Consider the following 13625-nt stretch of genomic DNA (forward strand, 5'->3'; position numbering starts at 1 on the left):
CACACACACACTCTTAACCATTAACATTTCTATTGTTTGTTTGATTGGATTTTTTCCAACAGGATTTGTCTGTGTAACCTTGGGTGTCCTTGAACTCAATCTGTAGACCAGGCTTGCATTGAACTCCCAGAGATCTATCTGCCTCTGCCTCACAAGTGCTGGGATTACAGGGTTGCAACACCAATGCCCAGTCTGCTGCCAGTCTTGTTAACTACTGAGCCATGACTCCAGCCATAACAATCCAAATCTCAAGGGCAAGGACAATGGAGATAACCAAGAAGAAAGGCTTTTTTTTTGCCATGTTTGGTACCGGGAGAGCATTGATATCAAGGTGGCCTCAGACTTGTAGAACTACTGTCTGTCAGATCCCAGAGATGGCTCTGCTTCATCTTGACCCAAGGTCAGAGAGTTCAAAACTGTCCCTAGTGTTCCAAGGTTAAAGTCATAAAGTCCAAGGCATGGCTACTATAGGATGTTTGATCTTAGTCTTGAATGTCTTACCTAAATATCTACAGACTTGGTCTGAGGTGTGGTTACTCTTGACCCTCAAGCCCACAAGAAGTTGAGTCTCAGGTGTGGTTATCAAATGTTTGGTGGATTAAGGTGGAAAGTGCTTTTGTTCCTTATACATGATAAAGAAGTCTTTTGCCATGTGCCCCTTTTTGGTGGGGTACTTAAGAATGTTGAAGAATAAACTTGGGGAGTCCAGTATTCACACACTTGAGTGCCCTCTAGACTCTATCCTGTATCTCTTTTATTAAGGGTATTTACCTGCCATTTCTCAATCTATTCTCCCCCTCAGGTATGAACCTGGCAAGTTGGCTGGATCCCACTGAAGCCTAACATGGATTGATGATGACAACTGTGCAATTCAGAAACACAGGTAAATGCAAAACTTAAACACTAATTTGCATTGTTGTAACTTACAGCTCTGAGGATGCTAGGAAGGCAGACACTCTACTGCCAAACCATCCTCCTAGCTCACATTTTCAGGTAGGGCCTTGAACTAAGTTGCCCAGGTTGGCCTTGAACCTGGGATTCTTTTACTTGAGCCTCCTGTGAAGCTGGGATCCAGATAGGGGTTTTGTTTGTATGTGTGCTTTTGCTCTTAATACTGTTCGCTATGGTGTGCTTTGGAGGACAGAGATCAACCTGTAGATGCTTTCCTTTCCACCCACGAGGGTCCTGATGGTGAAGCCTGTCATCAAGCTTGGCAGTAGATGCTTTAACCTGTTGAGCTCTCCAGCACTGTGGTATTGTTTTAGGATGAGTATTTTGCACACATGCATGACTGAACCTCGTATTGCAGTGCCAATGGAGGTTACCAGGGGTTATTTGATCTCCTGGAACTGGAGTTGGATCCCCTGTAACAGATTGTGAGCCACAGAGTGGGGTCTGGATACTAGGGACTCTGCAAGAACAACAGGTGCCTAACCATGGAGCCACCTCTCCAGGCTCCTTACTCCCAATGTTCAGTTTGCTTGTTGGATACAGGGTCTCTCTGTTGCCTTGGCTGGCATGTAATTGTCATGCCATGTTCGTGAGATCTAAAAAAGACGCCACCAAGGAGCTGACTCACTGATACAAATGCATACCTCAATTGTGACCGGTTTTTAAAGGAAACAATGGCAAGAAGGGTGGTGTGTGCCTTGGATGTTCAGGATTGGATAAGAGTAGGTGACTTGGGCCAGGTGGTATTGGCAACAGCCTTGGCTGGCGTGGAGTCTATAGGGATCTATCTGCCTCTTCCTTCCATGTGCTGGGATCAAATATGTTCCCAACCACTCTGGGCACCAATCTTGAGTGTCTTTAGACATTAATAAATAAAAACCACAGGACACTCCTAGTTGTATTCTCATTTACAGATGCAGATAGCATGGTGTGGAAAGCATGTCCAGTGGTTAAATAAAAGACTCAGAATTCCCAGATGCCAGCTGAGACTGGTTTCATTTAAAAGAACAAGAGAGGGCTCAGAGGTTGGAGCACTGGCTGCTCTTCCAGAGGTCCTGAGTTCAATTCCCAACCACCACAGAGTGCCTCACAATCATCTATAAAAATTTGGTGCCCTGTTCTGGTGTGCAGTCATACATGCAGGCAGAAAACTGCATACATAATAAATAAATATTTATAAAAATAAAGCAAAATCCAAGCAATGGTGACCCATGCCTTTTTAATCCCAGCACACAGAAGGCAGAGGCAGGAAGATCGCTGTGAGTTGGAGACCAGCCTGGTCTACAAATCTGGTTCCAAAGCCACAGAGAAACCCTTCCTCGAGGGAAAAAAAAGCAAAAGTACAGGAAGTAAAGTTATACTGAGCAGCACTGTTGTCAATCAGGGTGAGTCTGAGAGTATAGCCAGTATAGTAATAGATAACAGAAACCTAATATGCCAATAACAAGAGCTGGAGATATGGCTCAGTGGTTAAGACTGCTCTTCTAGAGGAGCCAAGTTTGGTTTAATTGTTTCACAACATCCTGTAACTGATACTCCCAGGCATCTGATGCCATCTTCTGGCCTCTGTGCACACTGCAAGCCCAGATACACTTACCCATAGATGAAAAGAAAATGCCCAAATTAATAAATGCCTTATTCCCCAAGCAGTTTCTAAACACCCCAAGGTTTGTCAAGTGTGTGTGTGTGTGTGTGTGTGTGTGTGTGTGTGTGTGTGTGTATTTATGTATGTGTATGTTTGTCTAATGGGGGGTTGCTTTTTATAGGATGGGAGATTCTTCTTTTCTATCTCCACTTATGTGTGGAATTATGGAAGCAAGTGGTTAGCATGGTGGCAGGAGCAGGAACTTGAGATACCACATTTTCTATTTTTGGTTTTTTGAGACATGGTTTCACTTTGCAACATTTGTTGCCTGTCCTGAAGCTTGCTGTGTATACCAGGCTGGCATGGAACTCCCAGAGGTCCTCCTGCCTCTGCCTCTCAAGTGCTGGCATTAAAGGCTCCAGCCATCACTCCCTGGCTCAGTTATGTTTATGTGTTTCCTGCCTTTAGAATGAAAATAACCATTGTTGTTTTCTGTGCTGTTTTTTGAAGTAGCATCTCCCATATCCCATGCTGGCCTGATAGTACCTATAAAGCTGAGGCTCGTCTTAAAATTCCTACTTAAGCAGCCATTGTGTAATGTTCATGACTCCATTATCATCCCCAAGCTACTCCTGTCGCCCTGCTCCTAAGCAAAACACTCACCACAGTTCCTGAAATCTGCAGGCCGGGTGCCTCAGGCCTGCCCCCAGCAGCCACAGGTCCCTGTCTCCCAAGTTGTTGAAGCTCAGATCCAATTGTCAGGGACAGGTGTTGTCTTGCAGCACATGGGCAATTCCTGCACATGTGTCTAAGCCCAGTAGGCAAATGCCCAACCTAGAGGGAGTGATGGTCAAGGTGAGTGTGTCCTATGCCTTTTGGTTAGGTCACCAGGGCTGGGCTTACATGCCAAATTAGTATGCTGGGTGCAGGGGTATGGCCTTTCCCACCTTTGAGAGAGGCAAGGGAAGAAGGCAGAGAGGAAGACAGGACAGAAGGAAAGGGCCAGACACTCACAATAGGCTGTAACTCAAGTCCTAGGCAATCTAAACTTGTCTTCTGGACTCTGTGGGTACCAGGCAAGAGCTTGGTCAAAAGCATGCATGCAGGCTGAAAGCCACATCTGTCAAATTTTGTAATTTTTTAAAAAGGAGAAAGGTGTGGGGCTGTGATGGTGCACACATTTAACCCCAACACTCAGGAGGCAGACGTAGGGCGATAGTTCTGAGTTTGAGGCCAGCCTTGTATACAGAGCAAGTTCGAGGACATTCAGGTCTGTTACACAGAGAAACCTTGATGGTTAATTGTTGCAGGAGCCCATTGCAGGTAGTATATCCCTGGGCCAATAGGGCTGGGTTGTATAAAAGCAAGTAGCAGAGCAAACCACAGGGAACCAACCAGTAAGCAGAAAATTTCTGTGTTTTTTTATTGTTTCAGGCTTCTGCCTTGGTTTCCCTCAGTGAAGAGCTATATAACCTGTAGTATAAAATAAACTCTTGCTTCCTGAAGTTGCCTTTGGTTATGCTTTTTATCACAGTAACAGAAAGCCAAGTAGAACAGAGGGTACACTTTGGTCAGTGGTATTTGTTCTGAGACCTGAAAGATTAACCAATCTCCCTCCAGAAAAATGTGTGTGTGTGTGTGTGTGTGTGTGTGTGTATGTATGTATGTATGTATGTATATGTGTATGTGTGCATGTATACAGTGTTCTGCTAGTATGTATGCCTGCAGGCCAGAAGAGGGCAAAAGATCTCATTATAAATGGTTTTGAGCCATCATATGGTCACTGGGGTGAACTCAGGACATCTGGAAAAGCAGCCAGTGCTCTCAACCCCTGAGCCATCTCTCCAGCACCTCCCCTGGAAACTAAATGTACAGCAGAAGAGAAGAGCCATTTCAGTGGTTTCAGTGATGTGTGAGTAAAGACCCTGTGGCAGGAAAACTTGACAGCAACATTATGTAGCTAGAGCTGGTGAGTTAATGGGTGGGCCCACAGCCTCCATGGACAGAGAAGACAGGACAAGCATGCTGAATCAGGAACTCCACTCACCGGAGGGTCTGCAGTTTGCAGTCTGGGTACCTAAGGCCCTCACACAGCAGAAGCGCCCCGGGATCACCAAGGTCTTTTAGTTCCTTGTCTAGTTCAGTTAGGGTCTGGTTCAGGCTGAGGCTGGAGGCCAAATCTTCACAGGCAGCCTAGCTGACTGGCAGATCTTCAGCCTGTGTAAAAGCCAGCTGGGGGAATTTCCTGGGGACATGGAATCTATCTTCTGCCCCCGTCTTCAGAGTTCAGTGTTCTCAGGGGGCTGTGTGGCACACACCTGTGACGCCCACCAGCACATGGTAGACAGAGGCAGGAGGATGTTCCATTGGACTTGCCTGGGTGTATAGTGAGGCTCTGGCTCAAAAAGCCAGGGGCTATAGGTGTAGCTCAGTAGTAGGGCTCTTGCCTGGTGCATGCAACATCCTGAGTTTGATTCCCAGCACACACCCACCCCCAAAAGAAAGCAAGTAGAACACAAAAGCAACAAACTGTTCAAGGACTGGCGATGATGGCACACACCTTTGATCCCAGCACTCAGGAGACAGAAGCAAGCAGATCTCTGTGCATTCAAGGCCATCCTGTTAATACAGAGTGAATTCCAGAACATCCAGGGCTACACAGAGAAATACTATCTAAAAAACAAATGAACAAACAAAAAAAGACCTGTCCAAGGTGCCAAGGTGATGTTACACATATTTGATTACATAAATATATACAGGATTTTCCAATTGTACTTAAAAATTATTTTGTGTGAGTTGGGTATGGTGGTGCACAACTTAAATCCTGGCACTCAGGAGGCAGAGGCAGGCAGATCTCTGTGAGTTGGAGGCCAGCCTGGTCTACATATCAAATTCCAGGTTAGTTAGAGATATACAATGAGACCCTGTCTCAAAAAGTATTTTGTGGGCTATACCTGTATACATGCACAGGGGCAAGTGCTCCTCAGCACAGAGCCATCCCTACAGCCCCTGTGGGTCTTTTCTTAATTAATGCAGGAGCCCATTGTGGGCATTGTTGGATGACAGTTTGCAAAAGCCTCTCCTTTTACACTGTGGACTGCAGGCACTAAACTCATGTTCTCAGGTACCTTTTCCTGAGGAACCATCTCAGTAGCCCCTACAGGTACTTTTTAGTAAGACATTATGTTGGCTAAAACAAACAAGACTGGCATATATCACAAGACTTTGGTCCTAGCACTTGTGGTTATATATGTGGAGAACACGTTTTTCCTTCCTGAGTAATGAATGGTTAAACTTCCATAGGTGGTTGAACTTTGTCATCAGCATTGATAGTCAGTGCCTTTATCTGCTGTGCTGCCACCTTTTTGGCCCCTGCTATCAAATCTCTCTCTCTCTGTCTCTGTCTCTTTTTGTTTTATTTGAGACAGGGTTACTCTGTGGCTTTGGAGGCTGTCCTGGGACTTGCTTGGTAGACCAGGCTGGCCTTGAACACGCAGAGGAGCCAGCCTGTGTCTCCCGAGTCCTGGGATTAAAGGCAGGCAACACCAACTCCCAGCCTAGTTTTCTAATTTTTAAAATTATTGTTCTATTGGGTTGGAAAGATAGTTCGGCTATTAAGAGCCTGGGCTCCTCTTGCAGAGGACCCAGGGTTCAATTCCCAATACTCACATGGCAGCTCACAGCTGTTGTGGGATATTAGTTGAAGATGTGTTACATTCTTTTATGTTACATTTGTTTATCTTTGTGAAGCTATGTTACTTTGCCGGCCCAACACACCTGACTGGTCTAATAAAGAGCTGAACTGTCAATAGCTAGGCAGGAGAGAGGGATAGACAGGCCTGATGGGCAGAGAGAATAAATAGAAGAAGAGAGAGAGGAAAAGGGAAGGAGGAGAAAAGGAGGAAAGAGAGCACCAGGGGGCAGCCAAACAGCCACCAACAGAGTAAGAAGGAAAGAGATAGAGAATAGAGAAAGGTAAAAGCCCAGAGGCACAAGATAGATGGGATTTTTTCAAATGTTTGTTCATTTATTCTGTGTATAGCATTCTTCCTGCATATGTGCCTGCCCTGAATACTGGGAGAGGGCACTGGAACACATTACAGATGGTTGTGAGCCACCATGTGGTTGCTGGGAATTGAACTCAGGAACCCTGAAGAACAGCCAGTGCTCTTAACCTCTGAGCCATTGCTCCAGTTCCTCTAGACTGAATAACTATGCACAACCATCTGCAACTCCAGTTCCAAGGGATCCAGCACCCTCACACAGACATACATTCAGGCAAAACACCAGTGATCATGAAATACAAAATACATAACATTTTAGCTGGGCGGTGTTGGCACATGACTTTAAACCCAGCACTTGAGAAGCAGAGGCAGGCAGATCTCCTTGAGTTCAAGTCCAGACTTGTCTACAGAGGTAGATCCAGGACAGCTAGGGCTACACAGAGAAGTCCTATTGGGGACCTCTTTGGGGTCTGCTGTTCTTCTAGCAACTAAGGGTGACCCACAGTGCCCTTAGGATCCACCGTCTGTCTTGTGACTAGGTGTTTACTTCCTATTTTCCTCCTTCCACCTAGGCCTTATGCAAGAATGTAAATTATCCACACATTGAGGAGGTTTGGCGGAATGGAGCTTGATCTGAGTAAATTTACACTGTGGCTGCTATTAGTATATAAACCTACATCCCTTAGAAATAAAAAGCCTCCTTTCAAGAGTGACCATCTGTGTTGTCTTTATCTAATCCTCAGATTCCCTTGCCAAAAACCATGAGAAGGTTGTATCACTGGACATTATGACAATTGGAGGTCCCACAGGTCCCCCCAAAATTTGAGAAAGAAGGGCAGACACTAAAGGATCAACCGAGAAGACTTGCCAGCATTAAGGTAAGGAACGAGTGTATTGAAGATGGGTGCGGGTAGTTCTTACTCTCTTATGGGGAAACAATTGGTCCAATTATCCAATAAGCAGGGCACCATTATTAAGTACAAGACAGCAACAGACTTAAAAACCTGTACATGAGGTCAGCCCTTGGTTTTTAATCTATGACCTTAGTATTGTTGATGGGGAGCAGGTGAGGATAGACCTGCAAAGGACATTACACAGAGATTTGCCAAATGCCATACCAACTGTTAGTTTTTCCATGTGCCCTCTTGTCAAAGAAGCACTTTTTAGTATTTTGTGGAAGTGAAAAAGCAGGTTGAGGAAGCCAAGGCTGCCTTGACAGAGGCTCAGAACCAAGAGTCTTAGGTCACTTCAAGCTTCTAATGAAACTTCCTTTGGGTCCTCTCCCTCGTCTTCAGGGGATGAGACTAAGGAAAGTGAAGAACTGGAAAGTGACATTAAATTAAAACATAAGGTAAAAAAATAATGTTTCCTTGAGCCTTGACCTCCTGATTATGATTCTAGTGCTCTCTGGTTTTCTTCGGACTGTCCTGAAGAGCAGAGGGGCACAGTGATGTTCCCAATCACAGAGATAGTTGTTCCCCAAGGCTAGAATCAGAGAGCATTTCCCTCTTAATTTTAAGGATATTAAACAGCTGAAAGAGGCAGCTATGGCTTACCGGCATCATGTCCCTTTTACTCGGACCATTTTTGAATTTTTTGGGGGCTTGAATTCACTCTCAGTGATTGACAACATTTATGTCCAGCTGTGCTATTCAGGGGAGATTATTTGATTTGGAGAAGGGAATTCCAAGAGCTATGTAACAAAATGGCATAGCACAACACGACTGCTGGTTTCCCTGAAAGGAATTCAGAAATGCTTACTGGTAGGAGAGCCTATGCAGACCTAAGTCAGCCAATTCTTTATGATCCAGCTGTATGTGCACAGATCTCAGCAGCTGCTGGCCTTGTTTGGAAAGCTTTACCTAACTTGGCCATAATAGACCAACTTTCTAGGGTCCTTCAAGGATCTTCTGAATCCTATTCTGACTTTGTGGATGGGCTCCTAAAACTTGCAGGCTGTATATTTGGGGATACTGATAATATCATGTCTATAGTTAGACAACTAGCTTTTTAAAATGCCAACAATTATTGTAAAGAGGCTTTACAGCCTCACAAGGCCAAAAGCCTCAATGATTACATTCACATTTGTAGAGATATAGATGGACACCACCTTATAGGACAACTTATTGCTTCTGCTATGCAGAGAAATGAGAAGGTCAGTGAGGGAGCCAGACCTAAGACATGCTTGGTTGTGGCATATGGGGTGCATGGTCAAAAGATTAGTCTTCGGCTGGACACCCTTCAAACTTTAAATGGTTTTTCGGAGGTTTCTGGGTGATATTAATTGTATCAGACCTAGTTTAAAAATTACTACTGGGCAACTTAAGTCTCTCCTTAATATATTACAAGATGATTCAGATCCCAATTCTCCTCGAATACTTAGTACTCGAGGAGGGAAGTGCATCCATTTGATTGAAAAGGCCTTAGAAGGACCTCATTTGGATGATATAGATTATGCCCAGCCTTTAAAATTATTAGTGTTTTTTTCTGCTCATTCTCCTACAGGAGTTTTTTGGCAAGAGAGTCCTATTCTTTGGCTTCATTCTCAGGCCTCCCCATCTAATTCAGTGGAATCCTATCCCCAAGCTATAATTGCACTCCTATTTAAAGCACAAAAGTTTGCTTTGCAGACTTTTGGTAAGGAGCCAGATCTGGTTGTTACACCTTTATCCCATCAACAAATAGAGTGGCTACAAAATAATAGTAATAATTGGGCCATTTTTCTCTCTGCTACCCAGAGTCACTTTGAAAATCATTACCCATCCAATAATCTTGTTTCCTTTTTTAAGATCCATCCTTTGAATTTCCCAAAGATTGTAGTCTCTCAGCCTATTTGCAAGGGACGGATGGTTTTCAAAGATGGTTCTTCAAAAGGGGCAACTGTAGTTGTATCTAATCCTATCATTAAAATAGCCATATTTGCTGCAGCTTCTGCCCAAATGGCCGAACTTTTAGCCTTGGCCATGGCTATACAACTCTTCCGCAGGAAGCACTAAACATCTATGCTGATAGTCAATAGGTAGCTCAAATTGTCCAACCCTTGGAGATGCCTGTCTATGTTGCCACTGTCTCCAGAGTACAAGAGAGTTTGTTATAGATACAGGGTCTGCTATGGCAATGGAGCAAACCTGTATTTGTGGGACATCTTAGGGCCGATAAACATTTGCCAGGACCTCTCAGTGAAAGAAATCACACAGACAACAGGTACGCTCATATCATTGCAGTTTCACAAGAGCTCACTAGAGCACAGTCCTTACATAAGCGTTTTCATCTCAGAACAGGGTCCTTACGATTTCATACTGGGATAACCAAGGAACAAGTTGTTTAAATAGTTAAAAATTGCCCTCTTTGTGTGTAATTTCTTCCAGTGCCTCACTTGGCAGTTAATCCCTGAGGACTGTTGGCCAATCACCTGTGGCAGATGGATGTAACATATGTGCCATCCTTTGGAAAATTGCAATATGTTTATGTTTCTGTAGATACTTTTTCCAGACTAATATTTGCCTCTGCCCATTCTGGTTAAAAGGTAAAAGATGTTAAAAGCCACTGTCTGCAGCCTTTTGCTTACATGGGTGTCCCAAAACAAATTAAGACTGATAATGGCCCTGCTTATGTCAGCAGATGTTTCAATCAGTTTTGCCAAGATTTTCAAATTACCCCCAAAACTGGTATTCCTTACAACCCCAAGGACAGGCTATTGTGGAACATGCCCACCACACTTTAAAAGCCTATTTAGTTAAAGTAAAGAAGGGGGACCTTGAGGGTCACCTTGGCTCCCCTATCTCTATCTATTCTGTTAACTACTTAGTAGACCATCATTGGTGGTCCACTGCACAGAAAAGACATTTGGTTAATTGCAGAGACCTTATCTCAGGCCTTTGGAAAGGGCCAGATCCAGTTTTTGTGTTCTGGGTTCTGTTTGTGTTTTCACACAGGATGTCGAGGCCCCAATTTGGGTTCCCGAGGGTTGTGTGAACCTGGTTCCTGCTGAAATGCTTCAGCCATCTAATTACTCATTGGGTGTTGGGACCCAGCGCCCACAGGGTCTCTAAGAGTTGTTTTCCAGCATAACCACAGGAACCCCCTGTTTTTCTGATCTTTCCCAATAGGATCTTCATGTGAACCCTTTGACCTGGTATTTTTGTAAGTTTGTATACAAGGCTGTTGCACAATAAACGTGAGGGACTGTCTTTCAGAAAGTGAACCAGGCAACCTCTGGTTCATCCAAATCTCCAGGCTTTAGCCCAATACTCGGACTTAGTTGTGGCCAAGAGGATCCACAAATTGAGGTCCCACAGAGAGCAAGAAAGAAAGGGAATCCTGAGAGATCACTGTCAGAAGGCTGGTAAAAAAGTAAGGAATTGTGAGGGTGGATTGCAAAAGGTACTAGAAAATAGGCACCTAAACTCCTAAGAGAATTGGATTGGAGAAAGGTACTGGATAATGGATGCCTCAACTCCAAATTGAGTTGGATTGTAAAGGCACTGGAAAGGCTGTACGTCAACTCCTAAGAGAGTTGGATTGGAAGAGAGATCACAGCCAATCACACAGATAATGTTTAAAAAGACAAGGTACTGGTAAGATTTCATTTACCTTGGGATTAAGTAATAATGCTAAGAAAATTATTAAAGAAACACAGGAAACCCTCCACTGAGGAATCACTCCCCTGTGAGCAGCACACCAGCAGCCAGCAGACCCAGCAGCCCGAGACCTTGTCCACTCAAGCCCGCTGTGGGCTTCAGTCAGCCAACAATGATGTGCTGTGCACAGGCTGGCTGGAGAAATCACCTCCTGAGAAAAAGTTGGCGCACTATGCTTGGAAGAAACGCTGGTTTATCCTGCGGAGTGGTCAAATGAGTGGTGCCCCAGGTGTTCTAGAATACTATAAGAATGAACACTCCAAGAAACCCCTGCAGATCATCAACCTAAACTTCTGTACGCAGTTGGGTATACGCGTGACCTTTAGCAAAAAAGAGCTTGAAAAGAGTTTTATGTTTGATATCAAGACCAATGAGCGCACTTTCTACCTGGTGGCTGAGACAGAGGCTGATAGGAATAGGTGGGTCCAGAGCATCTGCCAGATCTGTGGCTTCAGTCAGACTAAAGAGAGCACTGATACACTCAGAAACCTTCTTTCAGTCAGTCATAGGCTCAGCTCTACACGAGCTGAATTCAGCAGCTCCAGTCAGCCCCTGCTCCAAGCAAGAAGGTCCTCAGCCTGTTCACAGTCTAGCCAGCCACGTCTAACAAGCCACACCCAGCCTGCCTCGTCTACCAGTGCACCTCAGGAGCATCAACACTTGCACAAACGCATAAGTCAAAGGAGAGAAAATGCAAGGAATGCCAGCTTCTCTCAGAGTACCCGGCAGGAGAGTGATACAGCTGCACAAAAACTTGCCCAGGGCAATAGACACTGTATCAACAGAGTCAGCAGTCAGGTCCATGACTTCTCTAGCCTTAGAAAGCCAAGCCAATACAGTGGTTTTGTCCCCCCTCGTAGCGTGGCTTCACACAGTCACACCAAGGGCAGTTTCACAGTGACTGCAGCAGATAGTAAGGATGTGTACACCTTCAAGGCACCCAGAAACACCCCACGTAGGGAATTTGGAGACCTCCCCATGGACTCAGCCATAGCTCCCCCACCACTACACCCCAGGACACCACGGGGGAGCAGCCTTCAACAAAGACCACCAGACAGTTACTACAAGTACCCAACAGGAGGTGGAGGAACCACCTGCTGGCATGATAAATCTCCAAAAAACACTATCATGGTTCAATCAGACAATGACAGCTTCTCTCAAAGCAACGTACAAGAGAGTGATACAGCTGCACAGAAACTTTCCCACGGTAATAGACACTGTATCAACAGAGTCAGCAGTCAGGTCCATGACTTCTATAGACTTCCCAAGCCAAGCCAGTACAGTGGCTTTGACCACCCTTGTAGCCTGGCTTCACCCAGTCACACCAAGGCTGGCTTCTCAGTGTCTGCTTCAGATAGTGAGGATATGTACACCTTCAAGGAACCCAGAAACACCCCGTGTAGTGAATTTGGAGACCTCCCAGTGGACTCAGCCATAGCTCCCCCACCACTGCCCCCCAAGACACCTCGGGGGAGCAGCCCCCAACAAAGACCGCCAGACAGTGACTACAAGTACCCAACACGAGATGGAGAAACCGCCTTCTGCCGTGATAAATCTCCAAAAAAAAGACTATCGTGGGTCTACCAAACAATGCCAGCTCTGATGACAGCTATGTGTCTATAAACCCAGGTTCTGACATCCCCATGAGCACAATGCCCCTTCACATTGCCAGCCTAGGAAGCGAGATCCAGCCACCCCCTGTCTATCGCCACCTCAAGCCTGGCCGAAAAGCAAAGCCAGAACCCCTTGACCTGAGAGACAACACTGTTATCAATGAGCTCCCTTTCAAGTCACCTGTCACCAAGCCTTGGTCCACGGTCAACAACACTTTCAGTCGCAGCTCCTCCCAGTATTGTTGTTCCATCTCCATTACTGATTCTGGAGACTGTGAGGAGAACTATGTCCCTATGCAGAACCCAATGTCTTCATCCCCTGTACCCAGTGGCACTAACAACCCAGCTCCAAAAAAGAGTACTGGTAATGTGAATTACATAGACCCAGACTTCCAGCAACCCTCCCCAAGCCCTCAACACAAACCATCCACATCATCGATCATATCAGATGAGAAAGGAATATATGTCCAAATAGATGAAGAAAAGAACCAGGCCCTACAAAAGTCCATAAAGGAATCGACAAAGATGCAACAGTCCTGAAGGTCCTCCAAAGATGCCAAGCTATGGTAAGGATGGCCATCCCCTGGCACCTCTTCTCCTTTGTGAGTTTTGTTCAAAAGATGTATATACCTTCTGTACGTATAGAATGGCCACACATGTGTGTATGAAGTGTGATCGTAAATGTGTGACTGTTAACAAAAGAATGCCATTGTGTTGTCTTTAAATTGTGTAATTGCTGGGGAAGGAGCAACAGTTGTTAAAGTACAGGTTACTTGGGAGGGAAATTTCTGCTTTTTTTCCATGGAGGGTGAAGAGCTGTGGATTTCTTCCA

The 13625-nt window shown here is 45.1% G+C and overlaps 1 protein-coding gene across 1 annotated transcript in view; it reads left to right on the forward strand.

Annotated features, from left to right (window-relative positions):
- Positions 1–13333, forward strand: part of LOC113838336 (GRB2-associated-binding protein 2-like) — a 57653-nt gene extending 44320 nt beyond the window's left edge. The window contains exon 2 of the mRNA XM_035453528.1: positions 12749–13333. Coding sequence (XP_035309419.1) covers positions 12749–13333 — 585 coding nt within the window. The remainder of the gene's footprint in view (positions 1–12748) is intronic.
- The last annotated feature ends 292 nt before the right edge of the window (positions 13334–13625 follow it).

Source organism: Cricetulus griseus, unplaced genomic scaffold, assembly GCF_003668045.3.
Source record: "Cricetulus griseus strain 17A/GY unplaced genomic scaffold, alternate assembly CriGri-PICRH-1.0 unplaced_scaffold_1, whole genome shotgun sequence".
In the NCBI taxonomy this organism is placed as follows: Eukaryota; Metazoa; Chordata; class Mammalia; order Rodentia; family Cricetidae; genus Cricetulus; species Cricetulus griseus.